We start from the raw sequence: 19,678 nt of genomic DNA, 5'->3' as shown, positions 1-19,678 counted from the left end.
CCCCCCCCCGAATCACCAACCCCCCCCACCCCCCCCCCCCCCTCTCCCCCCCCCCCCCCCCCCCCCCCCCCCCCCCCGCACGATGCAGATCCGAAACAGACGGCTATCCGGCCCCGGGATCGGATGCGATCAGATCGGAACAGTCACGTGAGGTATTCAGGCGTTTCAATCTCCGAGAGAATATTCCATGTGCTTAGAGATGATCAATATCAGATTCAGATTAGTTATCTACGACTTGGTTGTTGACGTTACTTGACTGCTTCGGATGAGGCAGAAAAGTGGACATTGAAATGGTCACATGATATAATGGGACAAGTCCTGATATCATGTCCTAGTTCGATTATTAGCCATTGCAAATATACAGCCTTCGTGATCTCTACCATGTAACTGTATTGTAGCGAATCATGGATCTGTTTGAGGCTCAGGTACGGCCGAATCAGCTTGAGGTCACGTGACCTGTAAATGTTAACCCCGAATCTCCAATCTCCAATCTCCGCACTTTTGCGACGTTTCCAGGAAGTTGATGGCGACAATGCTACTCCGAACGAAATTGCGACCGAGGGCATTGCGGCTCACGGCTTACCGCCCGACCCGTTTCAAGTCTGAAATCCCATTCCTTCGTATTGAAGATGGAACCTTTTACAAGAAATACCCAACCTCCGAAGACACGTCCAATCCACCTCTTTTCCCAAACCTGAACTTCACTCTGCCCGCTATTTATGTTAACGGTGCAACCAAGGAGGCACCTCCGCAACACTGGGCTATAATCGGTCCAGCCGGTCGAACCGACCTCCTGCATATCCTCCGCGGCCAACACATCTGTATCCCGCCCAAGGCACGTTCATATCCGTACCTCCTCACAGACGAGATCGCCGAAAAAGACCCACGGCTACGCGTGATTGAAAATGCGGTCCAATATGTTGGTTTCAGCGGCGAGGGCTCGGGGGCCATTGGAGGGGTCCGTGGCGCATATCTCAGTGCTCGCTATGAGAGTCACCGGGAGGAAACCGACTGGACCGTGCTGCAATACTTGCGTGGGCAGACCTCCTTGAATCCGATGGAGGGCGATGAAAATGGCACGCTACATGATGAACTCTCTCTCCAGCGGACCATTGAAAGTCTTGAGCTAGGAAATCTTCTCCTCTTGCCAGTCTCGAGTCTAAGCAATGGTCAAACTCGTCGAGCGCGAATTGCAAAGGCTATTCTAAGCAAACCAGAGCTATTGCTTCTTGACGAGCCATTCAGTAAGTGTTTCTGATTCACATTCGATGGCTGTGATATTCTAACCTCTACTTAGTGGGATTGGACCCGGTGGCAGTGAGGAAGATCTCTAACCTTCTTCATGAATTAGCGAAGAAGAGCGCCCCGCGGCTCATTCTAGCTCTGCGCCCCCAGGACAAGGTGCCGGACTGGATCACACACATTATGATTTTGGGCAATGACCATAAGGTTCTCCTGCAAGGGCCAAAGCCAGCTATCGAAGACACGCTCAATGTCTGGAGCTACGTCGCAAATAAATCTAAGCCGGACTCTTTACCCGACCAGCAAGCGGAAATATTGGAGAAATGTACAGCAGACTTGAAGGCTGGTGTTTTGGACAAAGAACTCCTTGGGGATTTAGTGGCGCATACGAATGAGATAAAGTCCACAGAAGTCCATGCACCCTTGGGCGGAGAGCCAGTCATTGATATGGAAGGAGTTCATGTCAAGTACGGGGATAAGGTAGTACTCGGTAATTGGCAACAGAACGTAAATGGCGAAGCAAAGGATGGGCTGCATTGGCGAGTACGTCGGGGGCAACGCTGGGCGATCCTTGGTCCCAACGGGTCAGGCAAGACAACATTGCTATCAATGGTCACATCCGACCATCCGCAAGCGTATGCACAGCCTGTCAAACTTTTCGGACGATCCAGGCTTCCGGAGCCTGGCAAACCAGGAATTTCAATCTTCGAACTGCAGTCCCGCATTGGACATTCATCACCGGAGATCCATGCGTTCTTCCCGCGTCAATTATCAATCCGTGCAGCACTTGAGAGTGCCTTCGCCGAGACCTTCCTGTCAAAGCCGAAGCTGAACATTCAACGCGATCAAGATATATCCGCAGTCCTGCAATTCTTCCAGCCCTATCTGGATCCAAATTACGCCCCGGGCGAGGTACCAAAAATATCGACTGCCGGTCTCCCGTCACTCACGAAGCGGACTCACGTCAAGCTAGGTACATACGCGTTAATGGATCACATTGTTGGATACGCAGATGAAATTCTCTTCAGTGAGCTCACCACCGCACAACAACGCATTGTGCTTTTCCTCCGGGCCATCGTCGCCAAGCCGGACATTGTTATTCTCGACGAAGCTTTCTCGGGCCTATCTGCAGCACAGCGTAACGCGTGCTTGCATTTCTTAGAAAATGGCGAGAGACCTAAACGCCGTGCACTTAATGTTCAAGCCCGCTCCTCGAAGGAGTCGGAATTCCGGTTCACTGGTCTCACGGAGGATCAAGCCTTGATCATGACTAGCCATGTGGCCGATGAGATTCCCGACAGCGTCCGCTACTACATGCGACTGCCGTCTCCTCCAGGGACTTTCAATCCCCTTGATTTCCGCTTTGGTATTCTCCAATCTAAAACCACTCTGCGACACCCTCAGACCTGGGAGGCAGCCTGGTCTCCTCCCGACGCGTTCATCAAGCATGCCCGCAGGACGTGGCGCCGCAAGCAACATACTTTGCCGGTACAGGATATGACTGAATTCGAATGGTGGTCGATATAGAGGTATAGAAATCTAGATCTGGCATTCTGGTGTCTGTATTATACAGCTTCTTGTACATTCAATTCACATCTCAATTCATCAAATCCAACGGTCTTTCCGAGGTTTTCACGGCCCTCGATCAATAACAACAATAAATCAAATCTCATCATCTACTCGTGCATAATCGGACTCGCTAAACAACTGCACAAAAATTGCAACGGGAAACTGTCTGTACCTGTTACCCTCACGTGGGCGCACATGAGGGTAACAGTACCTCACAAATCCACCGTCATCTAGTACAACCTAGGAAATTTGCCCAGCACGACTCGGCTCGGCACCAGCCAGTTCCTCGCGAGAGCTTTTATCACTCCGAGGCTCGTCTTCCCTTCCGTCTTGCCATGTTGAGCAATGGCGACAGCGAAGCGCCTTTGGACAATCAACGATTAGCCGAGGTAAAACTCACACCCGATCAGACCACTTACCTGTTTACTGATATACTGCCTGCAGTATGGACACCGGACAGTAGGCTTGATGATCTTGTCGGGAAAGATCATCATGTACATATTTCCGACCGCGTATAGAGTAAGACTGACACCCAGGAAGTTGAGAACTGTCTCGGCAAACAGTCTGCATAAATGTGAGATAAAACTGATCGATGGGAGAGACCTTCCATGAGTATCTGAGGTGGGTCCACATACCCATAAGCCAGAACCAGTGCACCATCTTCTCTCGCTTGATATAGGGTATTATACCCATTCTGCTGGTCGTAAGTCGGACCCTTGGAGAGAACGGCGAATTTCTGATCCATGTTTCGGTTCAGGAATGGCAGTAGAGAGACAATCGGCAGAATTATGTCTGTGACGAAAGATGTGACGACTTTAGTGAACGCATTGGCTATACTTTTGAGATGTTAGCATTTTGATTGTTAGTTTTATGCGATAGGGAGAGCTCACATCAAACCCAACGCAACCTCGAGAACGTTATCCCGTGCCGCAAAATTGATGAAGCCCTCCCAAGCAAGCCGCACATGTTTCTGGGCCTTTTGGCCAGTGCGTATAAATACATCAGTGCTATCGTCGAGACCGCGCATGTTGGGTGTACGTGAAGGTCGTCAATCTCAAGGGAGCATATTCAGGCAAAAAAAAAAAACAAAGGAGAAAACGCCTCTTAAGAACCCGCAGACGCCTCTATTCGGCTTAACGCACGGCCCAACCTTGTCGGGAGTTGGGCTGCATCCTATACAAAAAGTACATTTGGCATTAGACCGTGCAGCCCAATTCCCACTTCGGGGTTTGGATAAGCGTTGGACCGAGTATCGGAGCTTTGACGTCCACACATGTGGGCGGGGATGCTGTCTTAGCGCCTGCTACGTGTAGGACATACTCCGCACATATTTGATGTTAACCGTTCACGTCTGTAATTATGGCGTGGGCAATAGGCATCTTCGCTTGGGCGTAAGGCATTGCGGCATTGCCTGACCTTCAAAATGGCGATGTTAGTATAAAGTACCCGGTACGTGGCAATCTGCGGATAACTCCACCTTGTGATAAGTACTGAGTACCTTTCCCATCATTAGCGCCTCTACAAATACAAGCGTAGCAAGAGATAGCAGTATTAACATTCATAAAGAGCCATCACAGTCCGTTATACCTAACCGGCGATTCATTTCACATCACTAATATAGCAAGTCCTCCTAATTCATTCCACCCTCAACACTTTTCGAGAAAATTCGACTTGATACCCGTCATCAAGCCAAGCACCCGCTCACGATTCGGCAAACCGCTGAAAACATACCAGTTTTTATCAAAAACAAGACCCATCAAATCAAGCCGTAGGCCCTGCCAATCGATTGAACAGTTGGCCTCCCTGAGTGAGTTCAACTCAATGAAGATCTCCTCTTTTAACCGCCTCTTCCAAAACCAATCAGGCAATGTCCACTGCAATACAGAAAGCATATTCCGTGTGTTCTTCAAATCAGCCGGTGTATAGTCAACAGGGCAGATGAGCTCGGCAATCATAATCGCAACTTCCAATGGCACGTCACTGTAACGGGATTGCACACGTTCCTTCTTGGTCTTCCTTGCGCTTTCAATTGCTCTTTGAACTTCGGGCACTATGAGAGGACTCCTGTAAATATCACAGGCATATTTGGAGTCCTTTGGATCCCAATCCTTCCACTGCCAATATCCCGACCGAATCCTAAGTCTCGTCTGCCTACGTTTCAATATCCTGAACGGATAATCATTAGCTCCCCACGATTCGCGGCTACGCCAGTATTGTCGGGCAGCGCGAACGAATTTCTCCATTTTGCTCTCGATCAGTGTCGTTGGTATGATGTGGTTAAGAAGAACCCAGCAGTGGGCATGGACAACGAATCCGACATTTTTGCGTTTGTACTCTCTCGGTTGTCTTTCGAGTATTGCTGGATGGAATCGAATGAAGGTGTCGTCGTATCGGGGGTTTTCAAGTCTTCTCCCACCAATTCGTGCCATGCCGGGGTTTTTTGGAATAATCCCGGGATTAGGGTATCCTTCTTCAAGTGCAGTGATACCGCTTAGAAAGTATTTGCTATCGGGCTCTTTGATAACTGTGTCTGTTAGGGTAAACTGGGTCTAGGGCGCGACTATATAAAACTCACTGGCTCGACACATGCATGTCCATATGTTGGGATACTTCTCAAATTCTGCCTCCTCTACCTCCTTTGATGGGACCATTACATGTTTAAGCTTGGCCTTCTTATGGTGCTTCTATTGTTTTTCTTGTACCAAATCAATGTGACGGAGTGAATTTATCTGTTGGAAGTCAGTAATCCTCAAAAGCTGCACTCCGCATAGGAGGCAATTTGAGGATGAGGCCATAGATGTACTAGCGACGAATATAGTGTTGAGTTGATGTCACAATGAAAGATGCTATCGGGCTTATATATTAAGGCTGAAATAAAAACTCTATGTGATGTAATAATGAAGGCTCGAATTTATGCTGAATCCATACAGATTTACACACCAATTCCAATAAGATATATAATCTATATATGGAATTTGTCCTGAATATGCAAAGCCGTCGACTTAAGGACTCCAGCAATCCAAAGGTTCTCTAACTCGCGGGTTTGGACCTTTACCGCCATTGCCTCCAGACGGGCCTCTATCTTATTGCAATCGTCTTCAAACTCGGTCTGGTCTGCAAGATCCCGTATGAACCAATAGCTGCGTTGCTTCAGAACGAGAGGACATCTCGGGGTTTCCGCAACCATATCAAGCCTAGTGTCTTTCACTCGCGCTATTTGAGACCACAGTCTGATAAGCCCTCTATGGACATTGCAGTTTTGCTCATAATCATAATTTTCCGGATGTTTTCTGGTGTAATTAGCTAGAGCCTCTGCCTGTTTCACAAAAATGCGGCACTCCATTTGGAAGCTTTTTTGCCACTGCGAGCGTGCTGGCTCATAGTTATACATCTTTTAGAAACTCGGAGCTAAGCAGGGTCGGGAATTGGAACTTACCTAGGTCTTCTTATCAATGATAAATCAGCTGGACTGAAAGAAAATTAGAGTGCGGAACTTATTCTTAGAGGGTTGAATGTTAGGGAAATTGCTGCAATGGGAGCTATTTATGAAATTTTCGGCTGATGTTCAGCTAGCTAAGCATTGAACTCCTTTCTGTGGAGAAATAAAGGTACCAAAGGCTATAAAAGCCTTTGTTTCGTTGTCATTTCTCCTCGGGTGGTTATTCCACTCTTTCATGTCTCCGGTACTGCTAGTTGCACTGAGTCAATGACTTTGTCGATTGGCTGAAAATTACTTAATAGGGACAAAAGACAATAGCTCTGTTTGAATTCTTGTGTTCGATTCCTCTTAAAGATCTAGAAAATTGCTAACAAATCGATCCTGGCTTTCTCGTTGTAGGTAAAAAGACAAAAGACAAAAAGGAATGAATGAGACGGTACCTCCCCCCTTCGTAAAAAGGCAAAAAAAATCCGATCCATATAGATGTAGTCCCGATCGTATCTTACACAGCAGACTGATTATGAGTAGGCGACTGGTCGAAATCACCACTGGGACTGGGAGAATTACTCGGGCTAGGTGTCTGTCGCGGCCAAACACCCTTCTCGTTAATCTGTGAATCACTGGGATTGTTCGTGTGGGTGGCGTATCGGCTGGAAAGCCTAGACCAGACTTTGGTATGAATGACCTTGAACAAAGGCCGCATATTTGACAGACAGGCGGCAACTATTCCGACAGCGGGCTCGATGCAAGTCCACACGCTTGCTGGGACTTGGTTATCTATTTTTATATCAGTGAGGAGCCCTTATATGTGGGTTGGGGAATAATTCCACGTACAGGTAATGTCTTCACCCTGGGTGGAAAGCTGAATCAGGACAACCAGACGAATGATGTCGAATATTAAAGTCCTGCATTAATTAGAAGACCACTTCGAATAGAGACAGTACAATCTTACAAGACTCCCAGAATAAAAATACCGGAAAGACCAAGCTTCTGAACTTTGGAGATGGGAAGGTTCCACACAATGTGCATCGGCATCAGGAGGATGATTGCGTCCGTTGCGATGTTGGGGACTTGAAGACCGTAGTAGAATTTTGACAGATTCATGCAACCACCTGGTAGCATGGGATGCCACAGCTTCTCGGTTGGGATGCAAATGAAGCAGCCCGCGAGAATACCGCAGGCAGCCCACAGAATCACAATCAGAGATACAATACTGACGGCGTACTTCATGCTCTTGACAGGGAACAGTCTTCGGTAAAGCATCAGGATGGATAGTTTGATGCTTGCAATGCAGCCGGTATAGAGGATCGAGCCTGTAAACAGTGTCTGTGAGTCTATTAGTACACGCATGCGTTTCATAGCGAATCGGATGCAATTCCATACCTTCAAGTAGATAACGAGCTGTTCGGGGGAGATCTCGACGATATGGGTTCCGAGTCCATTGTAGAGTACTGCCGTGCGTTAGCTCCTGGCTGCTTTAGGTGAATGATATTCGACGTACAAACAACTCCTGCTATCGATATACCGTATTCGAAGATCTGTTTGCAAGTTAGCCTTGTCGTAAACAATCAAGGCGTGCTTCTCACCAACGCAATGATAATGAGCCAGTCATCCGCAAAAAGACCGCTGCCGTTGATCTTCCGAGAGATGATGCGGAATCCAACTGCGGTAGTAGACAAGATGAAGGCAAAGCAAGTCGAGGTGACAACCACATGGCGCAAGTTATCATGGTCATAGCCATGGATGGTCTGGGCCACTGAATCCGCCATATTGCACGTATCACCAAGTATAGAGAGTGACTCTCCAAATGAGTGGAAGCACCGATATCAGCGTGACGCAGGAATCCTAGATCAACTATATACACAGAAGCGAACAAGGAAATGAACAGGTCTCACCTTGGATATAACCTTAAGGAATGGCTGCTCTCCCACAATAGTAGCTGATATATATCCCACCCTTACATATTAGCCGACCAACGGCAGTGCAACTAGTCAAAACCTACTCAGGGAACAACAAGGGCTTTGACGACTAGTATCAACCTTTTCCGAGGAAGAGATCCCCCGTTACCAATTGATACATCAGCTTTGACGTGAAGATATCTACGATCCATGCGCCCCTTCAATGCATCGCCTTGCATATTACCATGGCTAGCTTGACAGCCGAGGTTGCAGTGCGGATACACATAAGGGACTCCGTAGACTCTTCAGAGGGAATGGGTGAGCCACTTAGTGGATCATCGTGGCGCATCGACCCATCGCCCCGGTGAGATCGGTGTCGACCCGCCAGTTTGGTTTGTCCGATCGTGGGATCGCACGACCTCTCTTGAGTTTATTGATATGATACATCCCAGGGGCGACTAGGTGTCGGTAGTACTCTGTACTCTACCTTAAATTGCGAACTGAATTGCTACCTTCCATACCTTGGAGGGTGGCCTGCTGCCATGGCTCGAATGCCCGGTCTGGGATTGATATGTGGTGGGCGAGACCCTTGAGTACTCTTATTGAGGGTTTAGTGGTTCGTACTCGTCTATGGACATATGTCTAGTAAAAGTCGCGAAAGGGTTCAATTATTGGCTTTCAAACTATAGAGCTTGAGTGGATACCTATGGCCATAGGATTACACGTTGGTTGTTAAGCTAGTAAATGCTTAGAGATGAAGATGTGCATTTTCTCGTTGATTCTACCAGATTTAATCGATTTCTCCTGTTTGGTTCTCTGCTTGTGCCTAACCTGATCTCAACCCTCACCATGCCCTGTTTCCAACGTAGGTGGCAATATGATGAATCACATCTCACCAACCGCATGCAATTATCTGCAAAATTGATGAGAGCAGTAGATTTCATACGTAACTGCCAGCTTCAATCTTGAATTCTTGTCGGTAGATTGACAATGCTGACAGGCTACGAATTCCTCTGTCCCTACGAGTAAATAAAAACATACATCAAATGATAAACGCTATTACATCACAATGCATAAACTATATACATAGAGACACTCCACGCCATCGAAACCGCTCTTCACTAACCATGGCGCATTATCTCCGTGGCGGGCCATACGACATTGGCCCGGGAGTAGTATACGGCGAGAGCAGAGTCGTCCCCCGTTCCCTAGCCGCTCGGGAGCGATACTCCTCGCGCTTCTGGATCTCCTTCTCGTCCTGAATCAATGTGCAGCATGTACAGCAGGTTGCCCTCACGCAGTCCGATGCGATACTACCCTGGATGCCATATGCCTTTCTCGTTCTAGTGTGTTGGACCGTGGCCAGTAACCCTGTTGTGCTGGTGTCAGAATGGTGCTTTTTTCTTTCTCGGTTGCTCGGTCGCGATATTCACTCAAGCTTAAAACTGAGGTTGAAATTGGACTTCGACTTACATTGACATCCGCATAGTAGTCCCATCGCCGTGCACGACCCGTTGCAGGTCTCATAGCCGAGCATGTTGGTCGGGTCTTCCTTTCTCGATTTCATCGAGAGTCGGTGTTGCGTTCTCCCGTACAAAATGCACGGACATAGCAGTCCTAGACAGCAGATTCCGAAATTCGAAAATTCGCACAGTCTGTTGCTCCATCCTCCGCCCTTTATCTCCTGGTTTGGATGGGTTGTTTGGCCGGGCTGGTGGTATGAGCTCAGATCATCCGGCTGGGGAGCATGCGATGTTTTCGGTCTAGTAATCGGAGGAAAATAGGGCGATATGGGTGACTGCAGGGGATTCTCGTCGGGAACAATGGGCACGCTTTCGCTTCGTGGTGGACCTTCGGGGTTTACTTTCAGGGGCAGTGGCCCTGGTGAGTTCGGGGGTGGCGAGCTGGGGGTTTCGGTATACGAGGCATATTGCTGGGAGGGTATTTCGATGTCGCGATGTTGATTCGGGATGTGGTATGACTGCGTCGCATATGGATGACTCGCATATGAGTGGGGAGACATCGGGGTGCTGTTCTGCTGTCGTTCGGGTATGTTCGCATACTGAGGAGATATGGTCATGCCAATCTGTTGGTGCCATTGATGCTGCTGTTGCTCTGGTGTATTTGTATACGACTGACTCGCATATGTCTGGGGAGACACCGTGTGACTCGGCTGTTCGGCTACGTTTGTATAAGACTGGCTGGTATAGGATTGGGTATGGTGTTGTTGCTGCTCGGGCGCGATTGTGGACGTCTGAGGAGATATTGAAGTGCTATGTTGCTGCTGCTGTTCCTGGTTTTGAACCAAAGGCGCATAATTGGCCGGGTGCTGCTCGAGGGGCGGACGGTTGGCATAGTCCGGGATTATCCCCTGATGCTGAAATTGTTCTTTCTCACTCGGTACATAAGACCATGCTCGCTGTCGCTCTTTCTGCTGTTCGTCCACTGCAGGATGCTGTGGGTGCGCATTCGCGCCCGCTGGAGGAAGTGCTGATAGACTCTGTTGGTGCGATGAAGGGTGCATTTCGAGTGGTGTTTCCATAAACGAATACCTCTCGTGATTTCCTCCTGTATCCACGTTCAAGCGACTCATTTTTGAAGGCAGTATATTTCTCGGGAACCTCCTATCAAGTGAATAGATATAACTCTGATGGAGATCTTCTCAAGAGTAAAATAGTAGATTTGGCCTTGATCGCAAGGTAGATAATTGAAGGAAGAACCTTGTATGACATACGACTCAACGGCTTTCTCATGGGATGAACGAAAAGGGAGAACGTGCTCAAGGACATGCGATGGGAAATGGAAGGTATAAGGTCCCAGTGCCTATAGGGCCTCAAGTGTGAAAGAAGGCGCATGGTGGAAGGAGGCCGACAGTAAACTAAGGAGTCGTAGACCATAGGAGCCTTGTCAGCGGGGAGTACAAAAGTCGGAGGTCTGCGGGGATCTCCTCTCCTTTTGTTCTACGAAGAAGCTGGTTCGTTGAGAAACACCATCCTAGTCTCTTCCGTGGCCCCTAATGCATCTGTTTCACATCGCCGAGCACTCTGGTTGGGTCACGACGCGCTCGGCTCCCAATCACTTTATCTCATCACAATCACATCTTAGGCGCTGTTGGATTGAATTTGTGTGTTTCCTGTCTTGGATTATCCATTTGAATATAATCAAGTGTGCTGAGGTTACCAATAGGGAGTAATCCAGTATAAATCCATACATATCTATGGTACCTTTTATACCGCGGGAGATAAGGTCACTGCGTGGCTTTTCGAAGTGGGGGGGCTTTAGTTCTTTTAGTTTCCTTATGGGGCCATCTGGTGAGAAGAAAAGCCTTGGTCGTTTTAGTCTACGAGCTTAACCCCAGACTGGACTAGTATTTATTAAGGTACGGGGTATGCAGTACTCCGTCCTAGGATACTATGTTGTAGATGTCAAGATGTCGAGATGTCAAGTTACAGAAATCCCCTGAATCACCTATTAGCGATCGACATGGCTGCACACTATGAATTGAGACAGATGATTGGCAGATAGGAATCAAAAGATATAGCCATAAATATTTGGTTTGTAGAAGTTGATAGATCTTATAATAGAGAACCTTGGGAGTTTACTTGGTAATTTGTACAATACCTATTATATTCTTGAATATCCCTAAATATCCCTAATATCATCCCGAGATCTCGATTCAATCTATTATAATAATCTCCATCTCTAGCCTGGGAACCCTAGCAGTCAGTAGTCAGGAAGTTCGTAAGACGTTGCACAATGATAGGCCGGGTACTCATAGAAGCTGTACTTGGACTGTCTCGTGCCATGGACTCCCATATATTTCTCTTATGACTTCATCTTTCTTTGCCTTGATCTGCCTCTTCCTCTCCTTCTCAATCTCCAATATCATCTTCATCCCATTTTTATCCCAATTTTGGCCCAAATCGGATCCACTCAAGGGCGGTGACGATCCCAAGGCTGGTCTCTCGCAAACTTCAAATTTCCCTTTCCCTGCAACTCCCCTTGACTCTTTTGATCCTCCGGCCTTCTCACCGATTTGCGGCTTTTCCTTTAGCCTGTAAGATCTCTGTCTGCCTCAACGTGCCCATAACTCTTTCCCCTTGATTGCCAATAGATAGACATTCCTCTAACCCGCCTATCTTTCTTCCTTGTTCTAGGCTTCTCTCTTAGTCTTAAATCTTCCTTTTTTTTTTACTTACGCCCAACCATTCCGGTTTCCGCTTCCATACCATCCCGTCCTGTGCTTGACCAATGTCCTCCCCATGTCAAACTCGCCGTCCGTTCCCGAAGATACCTTGCCTAGTCCCCTGGTGACACCTGCTACACCGGCCCAACATGATTGCTCCAATATCATCGGGGGTGGCCCACGTCACCATTTGCCGCAAGCTCATTTGTCTCGGGGCTCTGGGGAGGTTTTATCACCGTCGCGCGCGGAATCCCCCACCGCCCATTCCTGGTCTCAGCCCGTCTCCCGAATATTCCCTCTAAAAAGAACCGCTACCACACCTCCGGAGAACACCGCGCAGCCTGATATTGTCTACAGGCCTCAACTGTCCGAACGTGACAGTATCTTCGCTACTCATTACCTCCCCTCTGATAGTGCCGCCACTACCCCACAACTCCCCCCCGAAAAGGCCTTGGGCAATGAACGCCAGGTCAACTTGATCCCTAGCCTTGACGATGCATCCGTGTCTCCAAGTGCATTCTCCAAGGTCTCTCCCCATCGTTATAGCGTCGACCCTTCCCGCATGGAAGTTGACGTCCACAGAACCTCTCCGTTGCGTTCCTCGACCCTCTTCTCATCCACCGACCTCCCTCGTTTGTCTCTGCTGCGCACACCGACCTCGCCGACTGGTCGCTCAAAGAAAACCGAGGTCGAGACGGGTGCGCCGCCTCATTTGGCCGGATCCCAGCGATACAAGGTGCCATGGGATAACACAGGTACGAAGACCAGTCGGTTCCAAGGCACTTTACCTGAGCGGAAATTGTTCCCGTCTGCATTAGATGATGTCTCTACCTCTCACTCTTTGACTATCCCAACCTCTGGCCACGAGGGCTCTCAGATCAGTCAGGATCCCTTATCCTACAGTGCGAAAGAAGAAAAACCTCAGACCCCTGTGGTGCTTGAGCGAAGCCCCAGCAGAGGTCGTCGTGGCCGAGTTGACAGCTCGATCGAGGCCAATTTTACCAACCCGGAGCCGGCCTCTAACGTGCGCAGTCGTAAGTCTAGCCACTACCTGGGCCTTTTCAAAGAAAACACTGCTTCTTCACCGGATCGCAAACGACGGGAGGATCGCGGCCGACCACAAGATGAGACGTTGGAGTCGAGGGATCGCATCATGGAACATGAACAAGAATCATATCGCTCAGAGCACGAAACGTCGCTTCATAAAAGCACATCACTCTCCGCACTTGGCGATGCCCCGTCTTTCCAACCTCCCCCGGCTGAATTATCTCAGTCCACATACGATGATGACCCCTCCAAGCGTGGCCCTACAGCCTTGCCTCGCAGCTTGCTAGAGGAGATCCGAAACTTTCATCTCACGCCTGGTGGTAGCCATGGGTCTTCTTTCTCAAGAAGCATTCCCACTCAATATTCAGAGCGCGCCCGTGACTACTTCCAGAGCGATCTTCATGCCGAGGTATCCCCGTCTAACTCTTTCGAGGAAGAGGAGCGTGGTCAGGTTGAGGAGGAAGAAAACGAGCAGATTTCTTCTGCCGTTTACTTCCCCCACGAGCGTACGGTTCCTGATGGGGTTGAGGGCCTGCAACAATTTCCCGATAGCCCTCTTCATGTACAGCCGGGTCAGCTGTCGGCTGCGGAGAAAGGTCATGAGCTGATGTTAGTACCTCAAGAGCGTAGCGATTCTCCCAAAAAGGAAATCAGCCATGTGGATATATCCTTTCGATCTAAGAATGAAAGTAAGATCCTTTATGGCGATATCCATTCTCAACGAGAGAATGTGCCAGAAAAGCCTTTGAGTACCATCTCTGAATGCAGCGATTCAATCTACGATTCCGAAGTCGAACCCCAATCGGCAGATGAAAGTATCCCATCTGCTGACGAGGTGGAAACCCCGAGTGCCACACCCACCCAGCCTTCTCGGCTTCTCTCTCGTCCCAAACCCCCGCCCCCGGGGCCTCTTGGTGCCGTGGAATTGAAGCCCTATCGACATCAGGTTGGCGGGCACACAACTGTTTTCCGCTTTTCCAGACGCGCTGTATGCAAGCAGTTGAACAACCGAGAGAACGAGTTCTACGAACGCATTGAACTGAGGCACCCAGATATGTTGGTATTTCTTCCCAAGTATGTAAAATCAATTCCACGAAGATCAGACGGTTATCAGCATCTTAAATACTAATATTTCGATCAGGTACATCGGAGTGTTGAATGTCACCTTTTCGAAGACATCCAAACGAAAGGACCAGGTCGATTCTGCCGATAAAATAATTCCAGATCCGACAGCCAATGGAACTTCAACGCCCAGCTCTGAGCCTCCAGAGTCAGCAAAGCAACAACCGCCACAGCGAATTGTTAGCCAGTCCCAAGTCACAGGAGTCATCCCCAAGGTCATTCTTGAGAACAATCGCCATATAATTCCTGCCGATCTTTTTACTCGTCAGCAGCGACCGCGGACAGCAGATGCTTCAATGAGCCGCGCACGATCCGTTGACGGTCTGAAAGGTATGTCAGCGGAGTCTGATACATCGCCTATGAGTAAGCGGGCCAAGATCTGGGGCGCCACGACCGTCAATCTCAAGCTTCAGGAGCAGGTTCTCCGCGAGGTATTCAGCCCTCCTGCCATTCATCATCATCGTCGACATGCTCGTGGTCATGTCCATTTGCCAAGAGCTAATTCCGATATGCCGGGCGCCACGCACCGTCGAGAGAATCTATCAGAAGACTGCACAGCTACCAATCAACGACCAGTCCCTAGCCCAGTCGCGGCGCTAAAGACAGAAGCGATTGACATAAAGGTGACTCCTAGTGAAGGCTCTGCTCTTTCATCGTCGGCTTCGACTGCCCTAGAAGCCAATCAAAACCGTCTAGAGAAGATCCGGACCGAAGAGCCTGACCGAGCAAGCTCGCTCTCTCGGGTTCACCACCCAAGACGGCGTCATTCCGGGAGTGGCCTTCGGAGACGTGGTACCATGGACTCTAACAACAATGGGGAACTCATGTTCTTCGATGACGATGATTATGGCGGTGACAAGGAGGATGGGATTTTCTCCATGGAAGCCGATGCCTCAATGTCGAATGGTTCCTCCACGGTCCCAGTGTCGGAAAATAACTCGACCAATGGTGGCCACGCAACCGAAGCTGCTTTCGGTAGAACTTCTGATCCAACGCGCTTCAAACCACAGGAGCCTATCAACACGATCTTGCCCAGCAACCCCAAAGAGGCGCAGCTGAGAAAGGACGAAAGAGTGCAGTTCTTCCTCCTCCTTGAGGATCTGACAGCTGGTATGAATAAACCATGCGTGCTGGATTTGAAGATGGGCACCCGTCAATATGGTATCGAGGCGAATGAGAAGAAGAAGAAGTCTCAGCGACGGAAATGTCAGTCCACTACTTCGCAGCAGCTGGGTGTGCGGCTCTGTGGCATGCAGTCCTGGAACGTCAAGAAGCAGGAGTACATGTTTGAAGACAAGTATTTCGGGCGAGATTTGAAGTCTGGTCGTGAATTTCAGGATGCGCTGACTCGATTCCTATACGATGGTGTCAGCTATGCCAGTGTTGCCAAAAAGATCCCTGTCATTCTGGAGAAATTAGCTTTGTTAGAGCACATGATTCGACAGTTGAGTAGCTACCGGCTCTATGCTAGCAGTCTGTTGATTCTTTATGACGGAGAACCACAATCTCCACCTCAGCAAGAACCGCCGCGTTCTAATAATGGAAACCATGCAGACGGCCAGAGCAAACTGAACGTTCAACTGAAGATTGTCGATTTCGCTAATTGCATCACTGGCGAGGACAAGCTTCCTCCGGATACGCCATGCCCACCTCACAGCCCGCACGACATTGATCGTGGATATCTGCGTGGCCTCCGCACACTCCGAATGTATTTCCAGCGAATTATGAAGGAGGTCAGTCTGGACGAATTCGTGGAACGAGGTGAAGGTGAAGCCATCGCGCTGGGCTCTCAACCCGAGGCTCGTGAGCGACCCTCTTCTCAATATTGGGATGAGACCATGATAGAAACCGACGCGGGCGAAGTCAGTTTCTAGCTCCTTTTCCTTTTCCTTTTTCGCCTTTTGCTTTCTTTTGTTTTTATCATCTCTCGGCCCACTGCCGATACGTGGCGTTCGGAGGGTAGATCCTTCCACATCGGAACGCCAGCATTCATATGCACCAGTGCCTGATCCCGCCTGATCGTCGGCACTACGAAATAACGACCCGGCCCTTCAATGGGTGTTTCTATGATCCCCGTCAACGCTTGGATGCATTTAGAGTCGTTTGCGGTTTTTATTTTGTCTTTGGCCTTGTTTTTCTTCTCTTCTTTTTGTTTCTCGGAAGCCCTTTTGTCTTGTCTTTTCTCGGGCGTGTATCAGTTTCTTTTCTTTCTGTTTTATTGATATTGATAATACCCCCCAATGTCTCCAAATCCTTTTTTTCGGTCTGTCTGTTGTTATCCTATGGTCTTACTTGTACATGAATATCCTTTTTATCTCTAGATGGTGTATTTCCCTTCGTTTCCACTATATCACAGTATAGGTATTCCTTTACTCCGTACAATGACGTGATCGGGTATTGTAGAATGAGTCACGTGTAATGACTCCAACTCTCTCCGCTCTCTCCGCTGAAGTCCTCCTCAGCTTGCCTTGACGACTACGCCTTTTGAGCATCACATATATTACCTATCTACAATTCTACATTGAACATAACTCCCCGGGATCGAAAGCTGAACTCCAATGACGTAGCATTGAACAACACAACCTCAGGATCCACCCAGCAGACACCGCTCCACCCTTGAAGCTCTATCACACGGACAATCGTACTCAGCGTACATATCAGGCCAAATCGTGAACACCATATAGTTCTATCTCAAACGCCTCCCACCTTCCATACCCATCTATACCACCCATCTTACACTTCCCCTCAGACAAAGAGTCGGTTGCACAGCCTAGCGTAACCGGTGCGGAGAAGGCACTATGACGATCGATAAGCGCGATTTCGACGCGAATCGCCCACTCCTCCAAAATATTGATGCAGAACAAGATACAACAGACCGAAACGCAGAGCCGTCATGGCGATATTCACGGCGAGGTTCACGGAGCTCCGGTAATGACGGACTGAGTGATGACGGGCTGTTGAGCGATGTCGTCGAAGAGATTGTCGAGCGGGACAGACGGAGGATGCAGAAGGAGGTTATCCGAGTGCTCAGCTTTGGCTGGGGTGTTGTTACTTGGTATGGGAAACTCTTCTTCCTTGCAGCCATGCTTACGAGACGATCTATCTCCATTGGGATCCTGGAAGCTGACTCTTATATTCGTGTTTTGCAGCTTGGGAGCCGGCAGCATCACTGCTTTCTCTCTGTATGGCCATCTTCTCCTTACTCGACTCCATTACTCGCAGCTCCAGGTCAATGCCGTTTCCATCGCTGCCGAGATCGCAATGTACCTTCCCGTCCCCTTGTTCGGCTACTTGTGTGACCGCTACAGCCCATCGCCACTGGCCATGTTCTCGGGACTGGTGTTTGGCGTCGGGTATCTCCTCGCTGCATTCACATATAAAAGTGGCCCACCTGCTGATGCGGGTGGTTCCGGTCAGCCATTCTGGGTGATGATCGTGGCGTTTATCGCCATTGGTATGGGGACTAGCTGCATGTACCTAGCAGCTATTGCGACGTGCGCCAAGAACTTTGGCAGGGGAAAGCACAAGGGGATTATGCTTGCTGTTCCGATTGCCGCGTTCGGTCTCAGTGGTATGTGGCAGAGCCAGCTCGGGACGTACCTGTTTTATGAACCCCTCGAGGATGGGAGTCACGGCGATCTCGACGTTTATAAATACTTTGTCTTTCTGGCGGTGCTTTTGCTGGTGATTGGGATCATCGGTACCTTTGCCTTGCGCATCGTGGATGATGATGATAAGTATATTGATGAGACGGTTGAAGAACTAGAGCGCAGTGGACTGTTAGAGGAGAGTGATTTCTTCCGACCACAAGCGATTGAGTACGGCACGTTCTCTGATTCATCTGATGAGGAGCAATCAATCCTCTCCGATGAAGAACGTGAGCAGCAAAGGCTAGAGAAGGAGCGCGAGGAAGAGGAGCGCCGGAAGAGGAACTGGCTGCTCAACTATGAAACCCGTGTATTCCTACAAGACAAGACCATGTGGTGGCTGGCCGCAGGCTTTTTCTTGGTCACCGGCCCCGGCGAATCGTACATTAACAACGTGAGTTCGTCTCCAATCTCACTCCAACCCATAACTAACCTATTAACCAAAATAGCTGGGCACAATCATCCCAACCCTCACACCTCAATCCTATCCCACAGGCGCATCACCCCCAGCCGGATCCCCCTCAACCCACGTCACAACCATAGCCCTAACCTCGACCATCGCGCGCCTTCTAACAGGCTCACTTTCCGACTTCTTCGCACCCCCGGCAACACACCTCTTTCCTTCGATTTCCGAAGGAGCCCGATACGCGCCCCTCACATCCCCTGCATCCTCGCGCCTCACTCTATCCCGCATGACCTTCCTCGTCCCCTCAGCCTTCCTCCTCTCCCTAGGCTACCTCCTCCTCGCCTCCCCTCTCCCATTAGCGCACCCAGGCATCTTCAACCTGACAACCGCGCTGATCGGCTTCGGATACGGCAGCGCCTTTTCCCTCGCGCCTATCATCATCTCTGTCGTCTGGGGCGTCGAGAACTTCGCCACAAATTGGGGTATCGTTGCCATGATGCCTGCGGCTGGTGCCGCGCTCTGGGGCATTATCTACTCCGCGGCATATCAAAATGCCATGGATCGCGGCGACGGTGATGGTGCTGATGGTCAGTGCCATGGATGGCGATGCTATGGGTTCTGGGCTGCTGGCTGCACGGTTAGTGTGTGGGTTGCTGTTCTGGCTTGGGTGGCTGCTTGGAGGGGGTGGAAGAGGAGGGGGGTTGTTGTTTAGTGTTTAGTATGGAAGCATTTGATTTGATCTTGTGTATGTCCTTGATGTTTTGACATATGCGTTTATATTGGCGTTGATAATGGGTTCTATGCATAGATGTGGGTTTGGCATTTGCATATAGCTAGGCAGTCTTTATTGTTTCGATACTTTCTATCATATTACGAGGATGTCTAAATACAACATTTCCATCAAGAAGAAAAAAGTGATCATTGCATCCTGCACCAACTGGCATCCGCAGCCTCATAGCCAAGGAGATCTATCTCATTTGCAGGGGAATATCCAATTTCCCATCCAAAAGAGAGGCGAGGCGAGGCAGAGTATTAGAAGTCCAACTACTCCGTACTGGAGTGATTAACCAAAAGATGATCCGACACCCCAATTGGATGCGTCCAGAATGCAAAGCTACGCTC

The 19,678-nt window shown here is 49.3% G+C and overlaps 6 protein-coding genes across 6 annotated transcripts; 2 read left to right on the top strand and 4 right to left on the bottom strand.

Annotated features, from left to right (window-relative positions):
- Positions 1-532: 532 nt before the first annotated feature.
- Positions 533-2,769, top strand: LCP9604111_1181 (putative ABC transporter; the record flags this gene model as incomplete). Its single annotated transcript, XM_039075538.1, has 2 exons — positions 533-1,244; positions 1,298-2,769. 2 exons carry the CDS (start codon positions 533-535, stop codon positions 2,767-2,769), a joined length of 2,184 nt encoding a protein of 727 aa, XP_038933729.1.
- A 282-nt stretch (positions 2,770-3,051) lies between these two features.
- On the bottom strand, positions 3,052-3,838 carry LCP9604111_1170 (MscL family protein; the record flags this gene model as incomplete). Its single annotated transcript, XM_039075427.1, has 4 exons — positions 3,052-3,174; positions 3,231-3,375; positions 3,447-3,647; positions 3,702-3,838. 4 exons carry the CDS (start codon positions 3,836-3,838, stop codon positions 3,052-3,054), a joined length of 606 nt encoding a protein of 201 aa, XP_038933718.1.
- Positions 3,839-4,457: 619 nt separating this feature from the next.
- Positions 4,458-5,462, bottom strand: LCP9604111_1159 (uncharacterized protein; the record flags this gene model as incomplete). Its single annotated transcript, XM_039075316.1, has 2 exons — positions 4,458-5,335; positions 5,387-5,462. 2 exons carry the CDS (start codon positions 5,460-5,462, stop codon positions 4,458-4,460), a joined length of 954 nt encoding a protein of 317 aa, XP_038933707.1.
- A 1,290-nt stretch (positions 5,463-6,752) lies between these two features.
- Positions 6,753-8,019, bottom strand: LCP9604111_1148 (uncharacterized protein; the record flags this gene model as incomplete). Its single annotated transcript, XM_039075205.1, has 6 exons — positions 6,753-7,027; positions 7,085-7,155; positions 7,203-7,576; positions 7,634-7,701; positions 7,752-7,788; positions 7,837-8,019. The coding sequence occupies 6 exons, from the start codon at positions 8,017-8,019 to the stop codon at positions 6,753-6,755; spliced, it is 1,008 nt and encodes a 335-aa protein (XP_038933696.1).
- Positions 8,020-9,577: 1,558 nt separating this feature from the next.
- LCP9604111_1137 (DUF614 domain protein) lies at positions 9,578-10,672 on the bottom strand (the record flags this gene model as incomplete). The annotated part of the gene is made up of 1 exon (XM_039075094.1): positions 9,578-10,672. The coding sequence occupies one exon, from the start codon at positions 10,670-10,672 to the stop codon at positions 9,578-9,580; it is 1,095 nt and encodes a 364-aa protein (XP_038933685.1).
- A 1,738-nt stretch (positions 10,673-12,410) lies between these two features.
- LCP9604111_1126 (uncharacterized protein) lies at positions 12,411-19,268 on the top strand (the record flags this gene model as incomplete). The annotated part of the gene is made up of 5 exons (XM_039074983.1): positions 12,411-14,455; positions 14,523-16,365; positions 17,317-17,558; positions 17,653-18,544; positions 18,600-19,268. The coding sequence occupies 5 exons, from the start codon at positions 12,411-12,413 to the stop codon at positions 19,266-19,268; spliced, it is 5,691 nt and encodes a 1,896-aa protein (XP_038933674.1).
- Between the last annotated feature and the right edge of the window lie 410 nt (positions 19,269-19,678).

Source organism: Penicillium roqueforti (genome assembly GCF_015533775.1).
Source record: "Penicillium roqueforti strain LCP96 04111 chromosome Unknown scaffold_01, whole genome shotgun sequence".
Classification (NCBI taxonomy): Eukaryota; Fungi; Ascomycota; class Eurotiomycetes; order Eurotiales; family Aspergillaceae; genus Penicillium; species Penicillium roqueforti.
Note: the sequence above shows the minus strand (reverse complement) of the source record. Positions and strands in the feature narration are given on the sequence as shown.